Source organism: Euphorbia lathyris, chromosome 5 (genome assembly GCF_963576675.1).
Source record: "Euphorbia lathyris chromosome 5, ddEupLath1.1, whole genome shotgun sequence".
Taxonomy (NCBI): Eukaryota; Viridiplantae; Streptophyta; class Magnoliopsida; order Malpighiales; family Euphorbiaceae; genus Euphorbia; species Euphorbia lathyris.
This window is the reverse complement of record NC_088914.1, coordinates 84,996,068-85,020,184: the sequence shown is the minus strand read 5'-3', so window position 1 is coordinate 85,020,184 and position 24,117 is coordinate 84,996,068. Positions and strand designations below refer to the sequence as shown.

Genomic DNA, 24,117 nt, shown 5'->3' with positions numbered 1-24,117 from the left:
AAATGTGCAACATGACTTTTCCAGGTGGTATTTCAAAAAAAAAAAATATAGAGTATTCTAAAATATTTATTAAAGGGAAAACCACATCTCCAATTGAATAAAAACAAGGAGTCTGAAAGTTAAATAGCTAACTAGTTGTCCTTTAAATTTAGATGACAAAATAACCCAAAAACAAGCAAGTTTAGGAACCTCCATGTGGATTAAGACTTCCCTCATGTGTTAATCCTTTCCTCCTGTAAATACCTCCCAACCTGAACACTGAATAGTATCGCAAATGAAAACATGTACCCGTTTAATTCTCCTTTTTTTAATTTCTTTTTGTTATTTTACTCCAAACAATAAGCATAAAATATTTATAAGGATTGAGAAACAAATATCTACTTTGAAAGAAAAACCAACTAATATCTACCAGGTTTACTTGAACCATACCAAACACGTCCTAAGAAGGTGGGAGCTTTAATAACCATATTAATTTCATGATAACAAAAAATAATATTTGATACACATCTAAAAACAGCTCTCTTCCACATTCAATACCATCAATGACTCTGAAACTTATACTTCTGCAATGTTGGATCGCTCGTCAGTAACATCGCTAGTAGCTAGTAACAGATGCACTGCCTCAATTCCGATTACCGAACTATCAACCTTGATTAAATGTCCGGTACGCATTGGTTAATGAATGTAGTTTGTAATTTGTATCAGGAACTATCAGTAGGAATCTGCAAATTACTGATAAAGGAGCCATGATGACTAATCAGAGCATAAACCATGATTTTTAGGAGTATAAGAATTCCGTGCTATCACGTAGAACTGAAGCAACGAAATCGAGAGAGACTTTACCGGATACATATGAGAAGTTCGTTGGTGATGCTTCCTTCTTTTAAATCTCAATTTTCCATGTCTACGAAACAATCGAAAAATCACCGCACAACCGAAGAGGGCTACCTGTGAGATTACTACCATCTTCAACACTGAAATCACCAAGTAGAATGTTATTTACGTAGTTGTGACTGCGCGAAAGGGAAGAATATTGTCGATACAGGAATACCTGTAGACTTATCCATTAAGTCCTGCGAAAGAACTCCGTCTTTTGATTCATTTCTATGAATATATTGGATATTATTCCCGGACTGATAATTCAAGTTTCCACCCATGACACAAGCGTTTGGGCAACTGATGCCGCTGTCATACTCATCACTCCCATCACAGCAATCTATGATGTCAATGAATTGAAAGATGGATCTAATTCAAATTGCATAACATAAGAAGGGAAATAATCAGTTTTTCTTATTATACTCACCGCAAATTCGATCATTGACACGGGATGAAAAAATAAATTGAGGTTTGCTTCCTGAATTCCTGCAATAAAATTTGCCTCTGGGGCAGGCTGAAGTTCCTGTAAACAATCAAAATGACAACTGAACATAATTCACTGATCCGTAAAGACTAAAGAGTGCTTGCTAAACGCAAAAATAATTATGTAAAATTTTCACCCATTTCTACTGAAGAAAACGCAAGGAATCACCACATAAATTCTTGGATCAAATTTTTATCCCGTCTATAAATTAAGACGTAAAAGAGAACATCTTTTCTATAAAACTGTCAAGAATGAAAAGAAGAGGAGAGCAACTGCTTAAACGTCCTCCAGAAACCCGAGACCATCTTTACTGTTTCGAACGTACAATAGTATAATTTATGTGCAAGTAGTTTCGTCAAGCTTATAATGTGAATGATTCGGACCCTCGCTGACCTCAAGCACGGTCTTCCGCTCGAAAGGTCGAACAACAGCTACTTATATTGTCAGCAAAGTTCATCTCAGACATGTTCTTATGAAACCATTTCAACCTTGTTAAGAGATTCTTTGTTCATCAGTTTGGTTGAATGGTTCTTTGACATTGTACCATAGTCTTTCGAACAAAGAGCATTAAAGTTCGAATACTGGTATTCCGTTTATTAATTAAATTTCAACACAAGTTAGAGTCATCCCGTGTTGCTGCTTTAACAAAGCATTTGCGTCCAGAACATGTTAAAAGATAATAAAAATATTCCTGCAGTCATAGCCTTAGTTTTCAGCTCAAGGTTAAACTTGTTTCGTATAATTGTGTAATATTTGAAGAGATTGAGTTTGAAGTCGATACTTTTGCCTCATTAACGAGGTACAGAATAAGCTTAAACTTCGTTTGGTTGAATGATTCTTTGACAAACTTCAACACATCTTGTTGAGAATGACTCAAATTTCCAATTAAATTACACGTACTTGAAGCTGGGAATTTATTTCAGGCCAAACCATTGGGTTAGAGACACAAAGGAGTTTGATTTTGGTACTAAAAGACATCAATAGATATTTGGAGACGCACAAGGATAAGTTTCGGAACATTAAGCAGTCTCGTTTAGTAAGTTATTAAATTGATTTGGAGTTTTGGACTACAGAGGAAGTTTATCATAAAATCATCAATGAATTGCTGAAATCAAGATAAAATTGAAAGAATACAACTTGTTCAAGTTTGGCTCAGCAGCGAAAGAAATTCCATCGTATCCCGTCATAAATTTCCAAGAGAAAAAAAAAGGAAATTAGTTATTGTGTTTATACTTCTTAATTACAGTCTTATTATGTCTTTTACGGTCTAATTAGGTCTTTTAAGGACATGGGGACTTCATAGGGCCTATATAAAGACATTAAAAAAAGTATTTTAAGTATGAGAAACATTATATAACATTGGTGGATCTTAAAGGCGCGCCTTACGCAAGGCTCAAAGTAGTGAGCCTTGATTGCACAAGGCGAGGCGCAGTTTAAAAGGCTCTCGCCTTGAGCGCCTCGCCTGGACTTCGGAGCCTAAGTCAAGGTCTGCCTCAGTAACATATACTGTTTTCACTAGGGTTTGTTTAATTTTTTTACTGTTTTGTGTAAAACAAATGGGTGATTAATCTCAACTAATAATCTAACTTAAATAAACTTAATCTTAACCCTTTATCTAAATAAGAATATCAAGAGACGTAAATATAGAAAGACTAGAGAGGGATCAAGAGCAGAGTCAGGTAAGGAATAGTCTCCACTCAAACAGAAACTTCGACACACTGAAACAGAAGAAACTGCTACACAACAAATGGTTATTAGTTTAGTAGCATTCGTTAGGTACTTAAGTTAAGATTTTAAGTATATGTTAATGTCTCTATGAAGTATTAACTTAACTCGGCGTTTTTGACATTTAGTATTATGTTTTTATGTAGTTTTATCTTGTTTGTGCAGTCATAAGTGTGTTTTTTTGGTTTATGCTTTAACTAGTAATAGAGTATTAGTGATATTGATATCAAATATTGATATGCTTTAACTAGTAATGGAGTGTATATTTTTTTTTCCGTGCCTAGGAACGCGCCTTGAGCCTAAGCTCCAGGACCACTTAGCGCCTAGTGTGCCTTGCGCCTTTAACAACTATTGGTAAAATTAGCCGAACCATTTCCTTTCTTAACTTGTTTAATCAATAACCGATCCAAATCAATTCCTAACACATCTTACATTATCTACCAATGGAATCCTCTTGGCCAGAAATGGTTTTTAAAGGACATAATATAGGGAAAATTACAAAACCAGGTCAAATTGGAGGCCCATTTACATATTTAACCCATTTACTCAACCTACTACATATATAGACTGATTTTGTGTGACTTTCCCATAATACCCCTAACCTTCCCACTTCCCACCACTCGCGAACGGCCGCTCCCCCTATCTCCTTAGTTACGCGAAAAGTTGGCTCCTGCCTTAATGATTTCAAGACTTTTGATCTTCCTTTCTTCCTTTAAATTGCACGAAATCTGCACCATTTCGCCAAATCACAATGAATTTCTCTTTTTCCTCTTTTCATCTCTTGATTCTGCAACTTCCTAATCCTAGAAAACGAAGCCATGGTTCTTCATCTTCTTGTTTGTTACTTGGTTTCTTTCTTCTTGTTACCATGTTAGAAATGGTTATTCTACGTTATTTCCTTCGTTTTTTCCATGTTATCATATTGTTATTGTTGCTTTTGGGGTGAAAGGGGCGAAGAATGTAAGTATCTGTTGTATTTTCTGCGATTTTTCATGAATACACTTCGTGAATCGATGGTTTCGCGAAGCTTTGCGAAGAGAAATAGCCTGGAAAGTGACGATCTACTTCGTGAATCGATGATTTCGCGAAGATCTGCGAAGAGAAAGAGTCTGAAACGTGTGGATCTACCTCGCGAATCGATTAGTTCGCGAAGTCTGCGAATAGATCCTCACGTTTCAGACCTCGCAGACTTCGCGAAATCATCGATTCACGAAGTAGATCGTCACGTTTCAGACCTCGCATACCTCGCGAAAAAATCGATTAGCGAAGTAAAATCACCTCTTTTCCTGCACATTTACATTCGCATGCTTCGCTAATCTTCATTTCGAGAAGCCAAAATCGTCTTTTTTCTGCCTAACACGATTAATTTTTTTTCTGAAGGTGGTTGAATACGTAACATCCCTTTTTGGAAGGCGGCGTACTGGGCTGCAGGGGAGATGATTTTCCTTCCTGTATAGGGATGAACTTCCCTCAAGATTGACACATTCACTCCTGAAATGGTTCGTTAGGAGAGATTGTGCCAATCTTGGGTGCACCATGGGACACGTCCATCCCATGGTGCCAATCTTCAAAGTGAACCTGACTAATCCGGTACCAATTTTAAAGCGGATGAGTAATCTTGGTATGCACCGTGGGACACATCAATTCCCAAAAGGTATGGACTGGAAATGGAAGTCCAGACCTTTTGGGATGGATGTGTCCCACGGTGCACACCAAGATTACTCATCCGCTTCAAAATTGGTACCGGATTAGTCAGGTTCACTTTGAAGTGATTTGTTAGGAGTTTATTGTGGCAATCTTGTTGTAAATTTTGATAATGTTATGATTTTAATGTTAGAATCCATTGTTGCTTCCCATTTTTTGTTACATACCACTTCGCGAATTAGCTTCAAAACATATCCAGGCTTCGCATATGCGAACTAAATTCATCAAGTAAACCAAACTTTAGCTTCGCAGGCTTCGCATATGCGAACTAAATTCATCAAGTAAACCATACTTTAGCTTCGCAGGCTTCGCATATAAACCCAAACAATAGCTTCGCAGGCTTCGCATAATATGGAATCTGCGAAGTCAGACGCGAGGGGGCAAGACGCGCGTAAATGTTGAGGGCATTATGGGAAAGTCACACAAAATCAGTTTAGATATGTAGTAGGTTGATTAAATGGGTTAAATATGTAAATGGACCTCCAATTTGACCTAGTTTTGTAATTTTCCCCATAATATATGATGAACTTACAGAGATACATTTTCTAACTCATACATAAAAGAAAGGCTTAATACATCATTTGCCCCTGAACTTGTCCAAAAACCTTGATTGGCCCCTGAACTTTCAAAGTGTCTCTATAGCCCTCAACTTACATAAAATGTTTTAATTAGCCCCTGAACTTGCGTAAAATGTAATCAATTCATCACTCAGTTGCAAAAAAAGTAAGTTAAATGCAGAAAATGTATTGCCGTGTCTTAAAAAAAAAGTAAAATGACCAAGTTCGAGTATGTGGTTCTAATATTAGAGAAGACAAGTTTTATAGTTGATTAAGTAGTAAGAACTTCCTTTTTAATAACATTCTAAGACATGTGCAATACATCTTTCGCATTTAAGATACATTTTTGCAACGGAGTGATCAATTGATTACAAAGTTCAGGGGTAACTGAACATTTTATGCGAGTTGAGGGGTCATCGAGACACTTTGAAAGTTCATGGGCCAATCAAGTTCTTTGGACAATTTCAGGGGGCAAATGATGTATTAAGCCATAAAAGAAACATGGCATACTAAATAATGGGTCTAAAATTCTAATAATATATACTGAAATCCCCACAAATTTGAACACAAATTGAGAATTTGCAGCAAGATATGGAAAAAGGAAGAACAATAGTACCGGGCTCGTCTGTTCCATCAACACAATCGCAGAAATTATCATTAAGACGATCTCTGGTGAACGATTTCGAACCGTCTTTGCACTTGATGATCCGAGAACCAAAGTACTTCTCATCTGTAAATTCACAGAAACCAAATTAACAGAAATTGATATGAAATCAACAATGATAATGGAAATTGATGATCAGATAAACAAACCTAACGGGTGGATTCCGAGAAGAGGCGAGTTGGAGGAGTGAGCAGAGGGTAAGAAGAAGAAACATGAGAAGACGAGGAAGGAAATGAAGTAGTTGAGACTGTTCTCCATCAATTTGGGGAATTTGCTAATCCAATTTTGGATTGGAACTCATTCTTATTTTGGGCTCTGTTTGTTGGATTAAAGATTGGGTTGGACTTTGACCCAAACACAAGTCAATGGTGTTATTGTTTTCCTTTTTAATGTATTTGATTGAAAATTCCGTGTAATTCTTTTGCTCAATTGATTATAATTTTTAGCTTTGAAGTTCAAGATTGAAAATTTATAGATTAAGAAACTAAATCAAATTATAAAAATTGAATCTTTTTGCCTCAAATCAAAATGCCATGTCCAATTGTTTCAAACTTCAATCACAATGTCTAAACTTTAAAGGCGTGTTTGGCTCGGGGTCTTTAAGAATGGGAATGCGAATGGGAGGATTTCATTCTCTTTGTTCTTGTTTGTTTAAAAAAAAAACTCATTCTGATGCGGACATCCTAACTGGGATCAACAATCACACGCGCCTTGGCGGATCTCCTCTCAGCGTTCCCACCGAGGTTGTATCTAGGAGGGCGGATCCCCTTAACACGCGAGCGGGGCGGATCTAGGCGTACGCCATGAGGCGTACCAACAACTACACTGGGCAGATCTCAAGTTTACTTCCTGCCGAAGGAATTCACCAACAACCTCTGACGTTCCGTACCTGCACCTCTGTACCTGTTGTCTGGGCGCATTACCTATCTTACCCTCTTATTTCTAACTGTATTGTAACCCTAGTAAGGGTAGTCCCTGTCCTTTGCTTATCTTTTAGAGGTTGTATTTAAACCCTCATTTTGTAAGGATATGGCAACTTTTTTATCAATCAACTATCATTTCTCTTTGAGATTAAGGTTTTATACCTTTGTTTATTGGGATTCACTCCTTCTAGTCTAGCTAGAGAAGAAGATCTTTGTTGGTTTACGATTAAAACCTCCATTTATCGCTTTCAATCTGTATCAGTTGGTATCAGAGCCAATCGTTTCCTGACCCGAAACTTCTTTTGGCAATGGTTCAACCCCGACAACCGCAAGATTCCATGGAAACCAGTGACCGAAGATATGAGGAGCTGAGAGAGCACCTCGCGGAACAAATCCAGGCCAGCCTTGAGCGGCAGAAACAAAACGACCAACGATTCCATGAGCTAACCGCTTCCTTGGAAAACCTCAGATTGGAGATCCGTGCAGTGGTCAGACCAGCCGCCGGGGAGTCCGACCAGAGGAGGGAAGGAGTCCTTGAACCACGACCCCAAAGGCAACCCACGCCACCTCGACTGCCATTGACAAATGTCCAACTTCCACAAATGGGTCCTAGGGATCATGAGGTAAGAAGACCCAACTTTGTCCTTGTGCATAACGCTGATAGCGATAGTGATGATTTTGAGGATCTTGGGAATAATGGTGCCTTTAGAAATATGAGGGATGTTGGTCCGATTGATAACAGGCGTGTGGGTATGGCTAGGGCAGAACCAGACCTAGGAAACTTTGATAGAGATGACGCCTTTAAGTTAAAAATAGATTTACCATCTTTTGGTGGCGAGCTGGATATAGAGGGATTCTTAGATTGGTTATCGGAAGTTGAACGTTTCTTTGAGTATGCTGGGATTCCTGATGAGAGGAAAGTAAGGCTGGTGGCGTATCGCCTGAAGGGTGGCGCATCAGTTTGGTGGGATCAGATGAGGGAAGAAAGGAGGAGAGGGGGCAGAGATCCGATTAGATCTTGGCTACGGATGAAGGCGATGCTGAGGGAGCGGTTCTTACCGCCGGACTACGAACAGTATATCCACAGCTCCTACAGAGGATGCTCTCAAGGGACCCGAAGTGTCCATGAGTATACTTCTGAGTTCTTAAGGCTTTCGGCGAGAGCCAACCTGTCTGAAACTGAAAGCCAAAAGACCTCTAGGTATCTAGAAGGGTTGAGATACAATATCCAGGATCGTATTGGCACACAGATGGTGGTTAGAGTACAAGATGCTAGGAATTTAGCCCTCAAGGCTGAGTCCCAACTGACCGGGAGATCCAGAAGATCCGCCACTACTGAGTATACGCCTGGAGGAAGAGATAACGTGAAGTCTATACCACCCAAGGTTAACAGTGTGGGAAAGGGATCCATTGGAGATACTAGACCATACAAAGAAGCACCTATACCACCCAAGAGCAACAACCCGTATGCAAGGCCAGCACCTTTCAAATGTTTTCGGTGCAATGAGCCAGGACATAGATCCAATGAGTGTCCTAGAAGGAAGAGCGCCAACATGGTGGAGAGGTATGAAGATGACTATGACGAAGAGGATGAAGTATTTTGTGAACCGTTGGTTGAAGATGATGAGGTGGCGGGTGAAGAGAGGTACGCCATCCATGTGGTACGGCGTTTGTTAGTCTCCAGCCGGATAGAGGGCGATCAAAGGCACCGACTATTCAGAACCCACTGTCTTGTGAAGGGCGGGCGATGTAATGTGATAATAGATAGTGGGAGCCAAGAGAACATTGTGAGTAGCAGCGCCGTTCAGAAGTTCGGGTTATTGGTAGAGGCGCACCCTGATCCCTACAGGATGGGATGGATCAAGAACGTTGGCGAGTTGAGGGTGACCCAGAGATGCAAGGTACCGATTGAGATTGGTAACTATCATGATGAAGTCTGTTGTGATGTGGTCGATATGGACGCATGCCACCTATTGTTGGGCCGACCCTGGCAGTTTGATAACAACGCCACCCACGCCGGAAGAGAGAACACTTACAGATTTGTGAAGAATGGGGTGAAGTTTGTCCTTACACCAATGGTGAGAGAGCCAAAGGCCGACGAGAAGTCTACCTTGGTAGTCTGTCCTACACACAAATCGTTTGTCAGCGAATGTGAAGAGAGCCAAATGGTATACGTGGTAATGGTTAAGGCGAATCACGAATCCGCCCAAAGGGACGAAAGGGAAATGCCGAGTGAAGTGACCCGCCTACTTGGCGAGTATCAAGATATGTTCCCCGACGAACTGCCGAGTGGGTTACCACCTTTGAGGGACATCCAACATCATATCGATCTTGTGCCCGGGGCTAGTTTACCAAGCCTCCCACATTATCGAATGAGCCCAAAGGAGAATGATGTCATGAGACAAAAAGTGGAGGAACTCATCGAGATGGGATACGTTAGGGAGAGTATGAGTCCTTGCGCTGTTCCAGCTTTACTTACACCGAAGAAGGATGGGTCTTGGCGGATGTGTGTTGACAGTAGGGCTATTAACAAGATCACCATCAAGTATAAGTTCCCGATTCCAAGGTTGGATGACATGTTGGACCAACTTGGCGGATCTCGAGTCTTCTCCAAGATTGATCTCAGGAGTGGGTATCATCAGATACGAATCCGATCTGGGGATGAGTGGAAGACTGCCTTCAAGACAAGAGACGGATTGTATGAATGGTTAGTTATGCCCTTTGGGATGACCAACGCCCCTAGTACTTTTATGAGACTGATGACTCAGGTGCTTCACCCAGTAATTGGGAAGTTCGTAGTTGTGTATTTCGACGACATTTTGATCCACAGCCAGACCTTGGCGGAACATGAAGAGCACTTGCAGACCGTGTTTGACCTGTTAAGGAAACACCAATTATACGCCAACACCAAGAAGTGTGACTTTGTCATGGAGAGCTTAGTTTTCCTTGGATTCGTGGTCAGTGGGAATGGAATCCAAGTTGATGGGGAGAAGGTAAGAGCCATCCGAGAATGGCCTACCCCGAGGAACGTGGGGGATATCAGGAGTTTTCATGGGCTAGCAACGTTCTATCGCCGATTCATTAAGAACTTCAGTTCCATAGTGGCCCCGTTAACAGAATGTTTGAAGAAAGGAAAGAGGTTCGAGTGGGCGGACGCCCAAGAAGAGAGCTTCGCCTTGATCAAGGAAAAGCTGAGTACAGCGCCAGTGCTGGCGTATCCCGATTTTGACAAATTGTTTGAAGTTGAGTGTGATGCCAGTGGAATTGGGATTGGTGGTGTCTTGATGCAAGAAAAGAGGCCCATTGCCTACTTCAGTGAGAAGCTCTGTGAGGCACGGCAAAGGTGGGCAACGTATGATCAAGAGTTTTATGCTGTAGTGAGGGCATTAAAAGTATGGGAACATTACTTGGTGGGAAAAGAGTTCATCCTCTACACTGACCATCAAGCTCTCAAATACCTGGGAAGTCAGAAGCAACTTCGAAGCGCCATGCACGCCCGGTGGTCTGCCTTCATAGATAAGTTCCCCTATAAGCTTATCCATAAGGCGGGAAAACAGAACATAGTGGCGGACGCTTTGAGTCGGAGGATTGCACTAATAAAAACAGTCAACCTGGAGACCGATTGTTTCGAACACATCAGAGGAGAGTACCTGGCGGATCCTGACTTTGGAAGTATCTGGGAGAAGTGTCAGCGCCAACCTGGGGATGGGGCGTATCACTTAATGGATGAGTATCTAATGAGGGGCAACCAACTTTGTTTACCCTGCACTTCTATCCGCGAGAAGGTGGTCCGAGATCTACATGGCGGATCCCTGGGGGGGCATTTTGGGCGAGACAAGACATATGCAGCAGTGAGTTCCTGTTATTTCTGGCCCAAAATGAGAAGAGATGTGGCGTACCTGGTAGAACGATGCTATATCTGCCAGACCGCCAAGGGACACGCTACAAATGCTGGCTTACAGCTGCCCTTGCCTGTACCAGAAACCATATGGGAGGATCTGTCCATGGATTTTGTCCTAGGGTTACCCAGAACTCAAAGAGGCATGGATTCCATCTTTGTAGTTGTTGACCGGTTTTCGAAAATGGCACACTTCATACCATGTCGTAAGACTAGCGACGCCTCAGCGACTGCCAAGCTATTCTTCAAAGAGGTTGTCAGATTACATGGTGTACCAAAGAGCATTGTCTCAGACCGTGACACAAAGTTCCTAAGTCACTTCTGGCGGACCTTGTGGGCTCTTTTTGATACTTCTCTGAAGTTTAGTACCACCGCCCACCCTCAGACAGACGGACAGACAGAAGTGGTCAATCGGACTCTGGGAAACTTACTGCACAGCAAATGTAAGGATAAGCCCAGGATGTGGGACGTGGTTTTAGCACAAGCTGAGTTCGCCTACAATGGATCTGTACACTCGGGAACTGGGAAGTCACCCTTTGAGGTGGTATACACTAAGACCCCGAATCACGTCCTTGATATAGCCCATCTTCCCAAAGGAAACGTGACTGCAAACCAGCTAGCCAAAGACTATGTCCAGATGCACCAAGAGGTGAAGGAGACTCTTGAGGAGAGAAACCAGAAACTAAAGGCAAAGGCGGATGAGCACCGCAGGGACCTACAGTTCGAAGTGGGAGATGAGGTTATGGTTCACTTGGGAAAAGAGAGGCTCGCCAACGCCACAAGCAGCAAGCTTCGACCGAGAAAGTACGGGCCATATAAGATCACCAAGAAGGTCAATGCCAATGCCTATCACATAGCTTTGCCAAATTGGCTTGGTAAAGTCTCACCGGCGTTCAATGTTCGTGACCTTAGCCCGTGGAAGTCAGATGGCCCTTTGGAGAACAACACAGACCAGCCAGTACCGAATTCTTTTAAAGAAGGAGAGAATGATGCGGACATCCTAACTGGGATCAACAATCACACGCGCCTTGGCGGATCTCCTCTCAGCGTTCCCACCGAGGTTGTATCTAGGAGGGCGGATCCCCTTAACACGCGAGCGGGGCGGATCTAGGCGTACGCCATGAGGCGTACCAACAACTACACTGGGCGGATCTCAAGTTTACTTCCTGCCGAAGGAATTCACCAACAACCTCTGACGTTCCGTACCTGCACCTCTGTACCTGTTGTCTGGGCGCATTACCTATCTTACCCTCTTATTTCTAACTGTATTGTAACCCTAGTAAGGGTAGTCCATGTCCTTTGCTTATCTTTTAGAGGTTGTATTTAAACCCTCATTTTGTAAGGATATGGCAACTTTTTTATCAATCAACTATCATTTCTCTTTGAGATTAAGGTTTTATACCTTTGTTTATTGGGATTCACTCCTTCTAGTCTAGCTAGAGAAGAAGATCTTTGTTGGTTTACGATTAAAACCTCCATTTATCGCTTTCAATCTGTATCACATTCCCTTTACCCATTTTAGATTATGGGTTTACCCCACTTTAGATTAAGCCATTACCTCAAGCAATGTAGGGAATTAGATTCCCTTTACTCCATTCCCTTTCCTAAACATATCCAAACACACAGGGGAATTAATGTTTATTTCTTTTCTTTCCTTTAGTTTCCCTTTCTTGATTCTTTTCCCTTACCCATTGTGAACCAAACGCCCCCTAAAGTTTATTCAAATTGGAATTTTTCTTTCGTATAGTTTTTTTAGTTCATGCACTCATTGAGATATAGGCCATTTGTTTTACCTGCTGTTTATTGTTGCTGTTTGCTGTTACGGTTTGCTATTTGTTGTTGAAAAAAACTGTTTTTCCAAAAAGCATGGATTTTCTGCTTTTGTAAGAGGTTACTTTTCAGGTGTAAAAGCTAAATAAGATGTTACTAACCAAACACCTAAAACGCAAACAGAGTATGAAAATGAGCAACTAAACATCCCATTTGTACATCATTTAGTTCTGAATTTGCTACAGTAGCTTCTTCAATTTGTTTAAAATGTCCGGATAATCCACTTAACTTGTTTAAAATGTGGTATATTAATCACTCTGTTACAAAAAAAAAAAAAGTAATATGTATGTGAAAGTGTGCTATATGCGCTTTGAAAAAGTTGAACAACCAAGATCAGAATATGTATCATAGATTTGAATCTATTCAGTGAATTATGTAATAACATTTCAAGATGCGTGCAACACTTTTTTTTTTTTTTTTTGCAACTGAGTAATTAATTTGACTATATATTAAGCAAGTTGAAGAAGTTATCTCGGTATTTTAGACAAATTAAGGGATATAGGGATACTTTAAAAGTTCAGAGGGTCAATCAAGTTTTTTTTGAACAAGTTAAGAGACAAATAATATATTAAGCCTTGAGATAATCATGTTCAATGTTGTTAGAGTATAAATCAATGTAATTAATGAATAGCATGTCTAAGGCTGTTGTATGGTCTACAGCTTCTGGTAGGATCAGTTTATCGCTTGATTGAAATAGAACCTTGTATATATACGTGTATTACTCTTAAATAAAAGGCTTAATACATCACTAGCTCTCTGAAATTATCCATAAAAGTTATTCGCTTCCTAAACTTTGTTAGTGTCTCACCAACTCCTTGAACTTGTTTATTTCGTATCACTAGCTCTCTAAACTTATCCATAAAAATAGATGAGCTCCCTGAACTTTAAAATGTCTCATTAGCTTCTTGAACTTGTTTATTCTGTAACAACTAAATACAAAAACTACGGAATAAACAAGTTTAGGGAGCTAGTAAGACACTTGCGAAGTTCAGGGAGCGAATCTATTTTTGTGACAAGTTTAACGAGGTGGTGATACGAAATAAGCAAGTTTATGGAGCTGGTGAGACAATAACAATGTTCGATCACATGCACCTTAATGAGCATGTAAAATTTGCTCATTCACAGTTAGATCTAGGCTTATTAGAATCTTAAGGTGGAGATTCAAAGCATCCTGAGGTTTAGATTTAATAAGTCTATATCTAACGTTGAATGAGCAAATTCATTTGCTCATTAAGGTGCATGTGAAAATTCCTGGTCATAGATTTCTCTCTATTTCCATGGTCTGTTACAAATCTAACAATAGTTAGGACTCCTCGTACCGATAACACTGGTTTCAAAGGTAAAGAATTCAGTAATTCAATCGCCAAATTCAGTACAAATATCATCATCTAACATTGATATGTCAAAGAACAATTGCTACAACTTTCTTTACATTTAAAATCGGTCTTTTATACACAATTCAAACATGAAATTTCAATATATATGTGTAAGATAAATGTTTTTAATTATAATGAAATATGAAATAGAACTCTCCCCAATTAACTTCCTAAACAAAATAAACTGAACTATGATTTTCACTTTTAATGGGGAATCTAAAAAATGTCAACTGAACAAATTTTAGAACACAATTGAAACTTACAATCAAGATCAAACAATTAATCAAAATATTTATATGATCCAACACTTCCAATTCATTGTCCAGCTTCCCATAGTGAATTATCCATCGTTTTGCCATTGATTGACCCAAATTGATGACCTGAAACACAACATTAACTCGATTCAAATGACAATCTTCTTCTCGTGTTGATTTAACACAAACACCGTGTAGGCGGAGGAAGTGGGTGTACGGAGTCCGTAGCACTCAGACTGTCGGAATCCACCCAGTAATGGATGGTTTCAGACAGTTATCTTCTCGGAAAGAGGATCTGGAAGTGCTGCAATTGCACCTTTGTATCATAATCGTGGCTTCCGATAATTATTTCATCATTTATAAGAGTCAAGAAAAAACTCTTAACCACTCCAACCAACAATTTGTTGATAATTAACTTGATACGTATATACAAGAGACAATATATTTATAATATGATGTAGGATGCATGTTAAAAACCGAGGTTTCAGGCAAACATTATGTACGGATATAAAACCGGTTCTTAAACCGGTGCAAAAAGCTTCATTTGAATGTTGTTCAAACAACGAGCATAGAAACCCGTTTTATATATCACTTAAAGACCATTAAAATGAGGACATGTCAGCACTACTGCTGGCGTGTTATTGTTTGAGTAATCCATCACTAACTGGATTTGGATTGAGAAATTCTATTGTGGTCCAGTACCACTCAACAGTAGTGTTGATGTGTCATCATCTTAATGGTCGAGGATTAGTTTGGTCCTACACTATAATAGTGAAAAATTCTATTGTCGTCTGTAATCAGGTAATTCTACTAGTCAAATAACGACACATCAGCATTAATGCTGACTTGTCATCATCTCAATGGTTCAAGATCAGTTTGGTCCGAGACAACGGTAGAATTCTTTTTTCTATATCACTTGTGACTAGTCTAGTCTTGAAACATTGAGATGATGCCACGTTAATTCTACTACTGATGTGCCATTATCTGGGTGGTACGGGATCAACATAATATACTTTCTCCTGCAATGGTCCAAGGTGACACGTAGGCATTAACATGTCATTATCTAAGTGGTTAAGGACCACCTACACAGTAGACTTTCTCGTACAATGATATCTAAGACCAAACTAGTCATACATCAGCATTAATGTGTCATTATGTGAGTAGTTCAGGACCAACACGAGACCACTATAGAATTTCTATTTTATATATCACTTGTGAATTATAAAAAAAACAATTATTTCGAAACTCTTACCCTATTCGAAGAGAATTCATATTCAACCGAATGGTGAAAACCAAGACGAAAAATGAATTCAACGAAACCTTTTCGATTCTTGAATTCAAAACTCTATAATTAAGGATTAATTTGGCCTCTAAAATTGGTACATATATTCAGTTTAATCCAAATCAAAGTTTAGGTATGAGCTCAGCTCTAAAGTTGCAAATATTTGACAAATTAGCCCAAATTTGATAAATTCTCGTACAATGATATCTAAGACCAAACTAGGCATACATCAGCATTAACGTGTCATTATGTGAGTGGTTCAAGACCAACTCGAGACTATTGTAGAATTTCTCTTTTATATATCACTTGTGAATTAGTAAAAAAAACCATTATTTCGAAACTTTTACCCTTTGCAAAGAGAATCCAGATTCAACCAAATGGTAAAAACCAAAACGAAAAATGAATTCAACAAAACCTTTTCCATTCTTGAACACAAAACTCTAGAATTAAGGGTCAATTTAGCTTCTAAAGTTGGCAGACATGTTCCGTTTAGCCTAAAACAAGTTCAGCTATCAACTCAGTTCTAAAGTTACAATAATTCACAAATTTTAGAACTGATCATTGATACCAAAATTTCGTTTTGGACTAAACCGAACCTGTCTCTCAACTTCAGAGTCCAAATCGACCCTTAGTTCCAAAACTCCAGCACCTCAAACCCTAATTTCCCCCCAAATTCACAAACAAAATGCATCAAATATTAATCAGTATCGTACCTGAAAGATAATACTGCTGTTGATTCACTGAAAGCTGCTGTTGAGGCTGAGAATGCAAAGGAACCAGACATCCCAAATCCTTTTCTTGTTTCCTAATTTTATCCAACCCTAAAACATAATTATTACCATTAGGGTTTACAGGATAAATAAATGAACTTGGATCAACAATTATCCCATTATCATAATTACTATTCCCATTAACATTCCACCCATGATTATTACTAAACATCAAACTTTGCTGCCCTAATTGATGATTATGATTATGATTATGATGATTTTGATTCAACAATTGTGTTTGTTTCTGTGATTTATACAGCTTCAATTCTTCCTGAATTCTTCTATATTCCCCTAATGGCCCTAAAATAGGATCATTCTGCCTACAACAAGCTTCCCAAACAAGCGAATCCGCCACGGATTTCCGATCTTCTTCCCTCACGGTTTTCACTAATTTAACGACGTTGCTCACCCCGAAAACCCGGTGAACAGCTTGGAATTCCCGTGTTCTGGTCGCCGGAAAATACGGTGCTAATACACAATCTTCTGCACATTTTTTCCTCTGATGTTTACATGAAGCACATGCTGGATGTGCAACAATTGTGTTGTTATTGTTGCTACTACTCCTTTGCATAATTATCTAATTAAAATCATAATTAACAAAAAAAAAAGATTAGTAATAATAATAATAATTGATCAGAATAATAATTAAAGTGGGGATTAATTACCTTTAATCTGTAACTTTGATTTAATATATTGGTGTAAGATAAAAAGGGGATGTTTGTATAAATTATATACAAAAAAAATGGTGTTGAAGAACAAAATAATTGTCTAGAAGAACATGAAAAGATTGTTAGTGTGAAAAAGAAAAAAGATTATTAAAATGGAGAAAGGGGTATCGAGTAGGGTTTATTAGAATTTAGGTAGATCATAAGAAGAACAAGAGCCGTGTGTAAATACTAGTATAATTCTATTATTAATTAATTATCATTTAAGTTTATGTTGTATTATTAATTAATAAGAATGTAGTTAATTTCAAACTTAAGTTGGGTAATTAATTTAAATTGTAATATCGTTAATTTGAAGTTATAGTGTTAGTACAAGACAAAAGATAATAGAATTATAAGTTTTATTTAGAAAAAAAAAGTATTTTTAATCTTTTGAATTTTTTTATTGAGCTCCTCATAGTTTTTGAATTTATTGTTCAATTATAATAGCATATATTAAGTCTCTTCTTATCAAATTACGAGGTGTTTATTAGAAGGGATATAGGATATGAAATAGGGATAAAAAAACACGGATAAGTTATCCCGTGTTTGTTTGGGAGATAGAAGAGTGAGACATATGAGGAAAAAGTCTTATCCCTCAAATATCCCTCAACGAGGTGTTTGTTAGAATGGATATAGGAGGTGGGATAGGGATAAAAAATACGAGACAAGTTATCTCGTGTTTGTTTGGGAGATAGAAGAATGAGACAGATGAGGAATACGTCTATTATCCCTCAAATCCTATACCCATGAGGGAGTGGTATAAGGAGGTGGCATACGCTCCTCTGATTTTAATAGGATGGAAAATTCCATCTTATCCCTCAAATTAATGTTATGTAGTTTAAATAAGGTTAAAATAGTAAAATGTATTATTTTATCTCTATCTTTATCCTACATGTCAAACATTGAATAATGATTCTCGACTATCATATTTTTATCCTTATCCCAACAATTTATTCTTATTCCTATTTCAACTTTTATCTTTATCTCTATCCTAATAAAATACCAAACGCCCCGATAATGTTAGTACAAGACAAAAATATTGGTATTATAAGTTTTATTTAGAAAAAGTAAATTATCATTGATCTTTTCGATTTTTGTTGATTGAGCTCAATCGTGATGGTTTTTCAATTTTACGCATTGAATTGATGAATTATAATCGCACATATTAAGTTTATCCTTATCAAATTAATTAGTCGTAGATGATAAAAACTCCGCTTTCTTTCATCAATACGCATCATTGAAAAGGTCGAATTTGGGAAATTTTTTCTGTAAATATTAGTAATCGGATGGGTTCAGGGGATTAATCTACAAAACTTTATGGGATGTTGTGGAAAGTTTATCAGTAATTACTACTCGGATTATATCTCCTAGTCACCTTGAGTTTTGTTATAGAATAAGTTAACACAGTGGCGCGGATCCATGATTTGAGGGAAGAAGCAAAACTCTTGTCAAATTTTTGTAGACAAAATAGTATTAATTAAAAAATATATATTTTAATACATAATTGTTATTCGATACAAAATGTTTAAAAAAAAAAGACTTTTAATGTTAAGTAGATCGACGATTACGAGGTGGCAATTGATATCTACGATCTGTCATACCTTGAAAATGATTTGTTGGCTCTATCTATAATGTTTCTTTTTAGGGTTATGAGCAATTTTACCCCTAACGTCTAAAATGGTGCAATTTTATCCCTATTGTTGGAAGCCAAAAGCAATTTTACCTCTAACGTTGATAAATTGAGCCAATTTGAGAAATAATTCATCAAACTGTCTTCTCGATCATGAATCTTATCATCTACACTTCACACATGCGTTATTTTATTAGTAACAAATCTCAAACATATGTTGGGATGTGAAAAAAAAATAAAATTATATTAAAAATATATTGTCTTTTATACGAATTAGTCAAAAAAAATTCATCGAATTTATAAATATTAATCTCCAATTTTATTATTAAATTACAAAAAATATTATATCATTTTTTAGAACAAATTGATATGCAATTGGTGCAAAATAAAGAAAAAAATGATTGTATTTTATAATAGTGTCTGAAATTGATCCAATTTATCAACGTTAGGTGTAAAATTTCTCTTGGCTACAAACATTGGGGGTAAAATTGCATCATTTTAGACGTTAGGGGTAAAATTGCTCATGACCTAAAATGTTAGGGGTATTTTTACACCTTAACCCTTATTTTTATATAAAAAACCCACAAGGCAAAATAGCGTCGTTTTGAGGGGAAACAAAACGACGTCGTTTTGGACTAAATTTTTTTATTATTATTTCAGATGAAGGGGGGCAAATGCCCCCTTTGACTAGGGCTGGGCGCGGATCCTGGAGATACTAGACCGGACCGAATATCCGAGAAAAAAACTTCAGAATTGGACCAGACCGTTGACTTTTTTTGGAGAACCGAACTGGATTGGACCGTTGACTTTTTGTCAAAGAACTGGACCGAACTGGACCGAAATTTATCCAGGCCCGGACCGATAACCGAATTGAATTGGATTGGATTGGACCGAACTGAAATAACCGAAAGTTTAGCAATAATAAATTTATATTTCATACATTAACTTTATATATAGAGGGCGAGTCTTGGCGCAACGGTAACCGAACTCAAATGTACTTTGGTAAGCATATTTTTTTTCCTTTTACTTTTTTTTAGTGTATTGATTAATTTTATTGAAGTGAAAACTACTTAATTTAACATTTGTTGATTCACAAATATGGTAAATTTTATATGTTTAGGTTGATGTTTGACTTTTACTGCCTTTGCTTTGGAAAACAATGAATTTGTTGTGTTAAGAAGATTCAATTACAAATTGGGATGGTGATTAGAAAGATTTTGCTAATGAAGTGTTGTCTTTGTCTTTTTAAGGTTGTTTGTTTTTATGGATTTGTTATTTTATAACTTTGATTTTGTGGTTTTTTAGCCTTGTTGTCTACCGTAACTTTTAATACTTTGATTTGTGGGTTTTTTTTAGCCTTGTTGTCTATTGTAACTTCTAATGAATGTTGTTTTTTTTTTTTTGGTAGAAAAGGAAAAGAAAAACGAACAACAACAAACTACCCAAGAATTAGCTTAGGGAAGCTAACCCCAATCTTATCTTCTAAGAGAAGAGGAGAGGTGAAACTAGGGGAAACAGGAAGGGTAGTAACGGCTAACGTCCCTTCATGGCCCGCCGCCGCCAAACGATCAGCAACACGATTCTGCTCTCTAAAAATGTGTCTGAACTCAACGAACTCAAAGGAGGAGCAAAGCCTTCTAATGAATATTGTTTACTTCCTAAAAAAATATCATTTATTTCAAGTTATGTAAGATAATAAAATTTTGTAAATTAAATTTTTAATTTATTTTTTAGGACTTAAACTATTAGATATTTATCCGAATCACCGAAAAATTATATTGGATTGGACCGGAACCGAATCTCTGAATCCCCGAACTGGACTGGACCGAAATTTTGGGGCAATTCAATTCTGGAGATTTATTCTTTCAATCCAATCCTGGAGATTTCCTTTTATTAATCTCCGAATTTTAATCTAATACTGGAGATTCATGAATCCCCGACTTGGACCGAACAGTGCCCAACCCTATTTGCCCCCCCTACTTCCGCCCCTGAGCTAATGTAATAATTGTAAGCATGCCTAAGGCTGTTATGACAGCTAGATGGATATTAGACCCTGTTCTTTATTACTTAATTTCAGTAACAATCAGTTCAATTCAGTTCAGTTCAGTAGCAATTAGTTCAGTTTAGTTCAATTCAGTTCAGCATTCAGTTTCAATATTCAGTAATTTATCATTATTTATTATAATTATAATTATTTATATATAATTTAATATCATTACTATTATTATTATTATTATTTATGTATAATTTATCATTATTTATTATTATTATTTATTTATAGTTTATCATTATAAAGTCATAGTTTATTAAAGTATATATCGTTTGATAAAAAATAAAATTAAAGTATGCATTCATATTTGAAAATTAGGAATTGCATGTTGAACATACAATAGAGATATATTGCTTAATGAATAATTTCCCTCAATTAGGATTGAGCCTTAAGCCTTTTATTTATAGTGATAAATACAAGAGTTGTGTTTAACTAGGATTAACAATACATAATATAGATAAACATAAACACTATTAAATAATTTTAAACAAACCTAATAGTTATCTGTTAGTATCTGATGATAGGTAAAGAGATAATGAACAATAATTATCTCCAACATTGCATCCATATTATGAATTATTTCTCAAATTTACCCTATTTATCAATGTTAGGATAAAATTGCACTATTTTAGACGTTAGGGGTAAAATTACTCCTGACCCAAAACGTTAGGGGTATTTTTGCACCTTAACCTTTAATTGTAATAAAAAGTTAAGAGTTTATATTCATACTAGTTTTTGGCCCGTGCGATGCACGAATTCATCTTAATATATAAATATTAACAAAAATATAATCTAATAATTACAATTAATGACATAAAAATTAAATATTATTATTTTATTTTCACATTTACTTTAAATAATCTTTTTATAGATAAATATAATAATAGAATTAAAATTAATATATTATATTATATTATATTTTTTATCAGTAAAAAAGGAGGAAGTGACACCTCAGTTCCATCGTTACTGTTTTATATTATATATAGAATATAGATATGTAGAGAATTACAGAATTAGAGAGATTTTAGGGATTAATTTAAATTCTGTAGAACTCTTAGATATAGTACGGATAAAATAATCTTTTTATAGATAAATATAATAATAGAATTAAAATTAATATATTAAATTTTTTATCACTAAAAAAGGAGGAAGTGACATCGTTACTGTTTTATATTATATATAGATATATAGATATGTAGAGAATTAGAGAGGTTTTAGGAATTAATTTAAATTCTACAGGACTCTTAGATATAGTACGCATAAAATAATCTTTTTATAGATAAATATAATAATAGAACTAAAATTAATATATTATATATTATATTATATTTTTTATCAGTAAAAAATGAGGAAGTGACACCTCAGTTCCATCGTTACTATTTTATATTATATAATATATAGATGAAAATTTGTATTTAATTTCATAGACTTTAAATTATATGTAAATTTGTGTTTGTATGTAATTTGTATTTTTAATTTAAATTAAACCCATTTTTATTTAATTTCATAGGCTTTTATCGAGCCAAGATTTTATCAAGCCGAGCTTTTATTTGATATTCAATTTAGTTTTATTCTTAATAATATACTTATTTATTATTGATATTATTATTATTATAAGCTTATTAATGTCTAATATTATCATTAAAATTATTTTAAAGTCTAATATATTATCATTATTGTTAAGTTCGGTAGCATTCAGTTAAGTTCAGTAACATTTAGTTAAATTCAGTTCAGTTCAGTATTCAGGCCATGTTCTTTTTGACTGAAATTAAATTAAATTAAATTAACTTAACTTAACTTAACTTAACTGAATGTTACTGAACTGAACTGAACTTAAGTTAACTTAACTACACCAAATAATTTACTGAACTGAACTGAACTGAATGCTGCTGAACTGAACTGAACTTACTTATGCTGAAATTAAGTCAAAAAGAACAGGGCCTCAATAGCATTTAGTTCAGTTCAGTTCAATAACATTCAGTTCAGTTCAATTCAGTTCCGATCAGTCCAGTTTTTTTAGGGATAACAGAGCCTTAGGTCATGTTCTTGATCACTTAATTTCAGTAACAATCAATTCAGTTCAATTCAGTTCAATTCAGTCCAGTTCAATTCAACATTCAGTTTCAGCATTCAGTTTCAGCATCCAGATTTAGCATTCAGTAATTTATCATTATTTATTATATTATAATTATTATTATTATTATTTATCATTATTATTTATTATTATTATTTATATTTTCATTATCTATAAATTAGATAAAAGTCAAGAAATGATAGTTTATTAAAGTATATATCGTTTAATAAAAAAATTAAAACTAAAGTATGCATCCATATTTAAAAATTAGGAATTGCATAATAAAAAAATTTCATAGGCTTTAAATCATATGTAAATTTGTAATTGTATGTAATTTGTATTTTTAATTTAAATTATTAGACTCATTTTTATTTAATTTCATAGGCTTTTATCGAACCAAGATTTTATCAATCCAAGCTTTTATTTGATATTCAATTTAGTTTTATCTTTAATAATATATTTATTTATGATTGATATTATTAAATTTATTGGAACCATTAATATTATTATTATTATAAGTTTATTAATGTCCAATATTATCATTAAAATTATTTTAAAGTCTAATATCATCATTATTGTTAAGTTCGGTAACATTCAATTAAGTTCAGTAGCATTCAGTTAAGTTCAGTAGCATTCAGTTAAATTCAGTTCAGTTCAATTCAGTTCAGTTCAGTATTCAGTAGCATTCAGTTCAGTTCAGTTCAATTCAATTTAGTTCAGTTCAGTTCAGTTCAGTTTTTTTCAGCGATAAAGAACAGAGCCTAGTATGGTCTGGTGGAGCTACTATGTTTGCTTAATTGTAAGAGTAAGACTTTGTTCTTTATCGTTGAAAAAAACTGAACTGAACTGAATTGAACTAAATTTAACTGAATGCTACTGAACTTAACTTATGTTACCGAAGTTAACCGAACTTAACAATAATGATGATATTAGACTTTAGGGTAAATAATTATAAAGTTCTTATGTTTTTGGTTAACACACTAGTAGGTCCATCATATTAATATAAGGTCCTTAAGTTTTATTTTAATAAACTCTTTAGTCCTTCCATCTATTTTTGTAGATGAAAGTCCAAATTGCCCCTAATTATTATTTATATAAAAAAACTTATCTTTTAATGTCAAAATTTAATCTAAATAGTTTTAATAAACTTTATAAAGTATGTATACACCAAAATTTATATAATTGTATGTACTAATCATTAAAAATGTATTTTTATTCTCTTAAATTTTTATTTGGAAAAAGTACAAAAATAAACCTTGTGGTTTGGCCCATTTTCGAACTGCACCCTTGTGGTTTAAAAGTTTACAAAATGG

The 24,117-nt window shown here is 35.9% G+C and overlaps 2 protein-coding genes across 2 annotated transcripts; both read right to left on the bottom strand.

Annotated features, from left to right (window-relative positions):
• Positions 1-378: 378 nt before the first annotated feature.
• LOC136230984 (glucosidase 2 subunit beta) lies at positions 379-6,326 on the bottom strand. The gene is made up of 6 exons (XM_066020209.1): positions 6,160-6,326; positions 5,963-6,076; positions 1,304-1,399; positions 1,052-1,216; positions 844-974; positions 379-732 (listed from the first exon to the last, which is right to left on the bottom strand). Exons 1-6 carry the CDS (start codon positions 6,266-6,268, stop codon positions 730-732), a joined length of 618 nt encoding a protein of 205 aa, XP_065876281.1. The 5' UTR covers positions 6,269-6,326; the 3' UTR covers positions 379-729.
• A 7,873-nt stretch (positions 6,327-14,199) lies between these two features.
• LOC136231251 (LOB domain-containing protein 2) lies at positions 14,200-16,916 on the bottom strand. The gene is made up of 2 exons (XM_066020576.1): positions 16,287-16,916; positions 14,200-14,417 (listed from the first exon to the last, which is right to left on the bottom strand). The coding sequence occupies exons 1-2, from the start codon at positions 16,912-16,914 to the stop codon at positions 14,353-14,355; spliced, it is 693 nt and encodes a 230-aa protein (XP_065876648.1). The 5' UTR covers positions 16,915-16,916; the 3' UTR covers positions 14,200-14,352.
• Positions 16,917-24,117: the final 7,201 nt, after the last annotated feature.

Coding starts and splice junctions, on each gene's coding strand:
- LOC136230984 (XM_066020209.1), bottom strand. CDS start 6,268: ATGGAGAACAGTCTCAACTACTTCATTTCCTTCCTCGTCTTCTCATGT. Junction 6,077..6,159: donor TCTCGGAATCCACCCGTTAG/GTTTGTTTATCT, acceptor GTGAATTTACAG/ATGAGAAGTACTTTGGTTCT. Junction 1,217..1,303: donor TGTCAATGATCGAATTTGCG/GTGAGTATAATA, acceptor TTGACATCATAG/ATTGCTGTGATGGGAGTGAT.
- LOC136231251 (XM_066020576.1), bottom strand. CDS start 16,914: ATGCAAAGGAGTAGTAGCAACAATAACAACACAATTGTTGCACATCCA. Junction 14,418..16,286: donor ACAGCAGTATTATCTTTCAG/GTACGATACTGA, acceptor GTTGTGTTTCAG/GTCATCAATTTGGGTCAATC.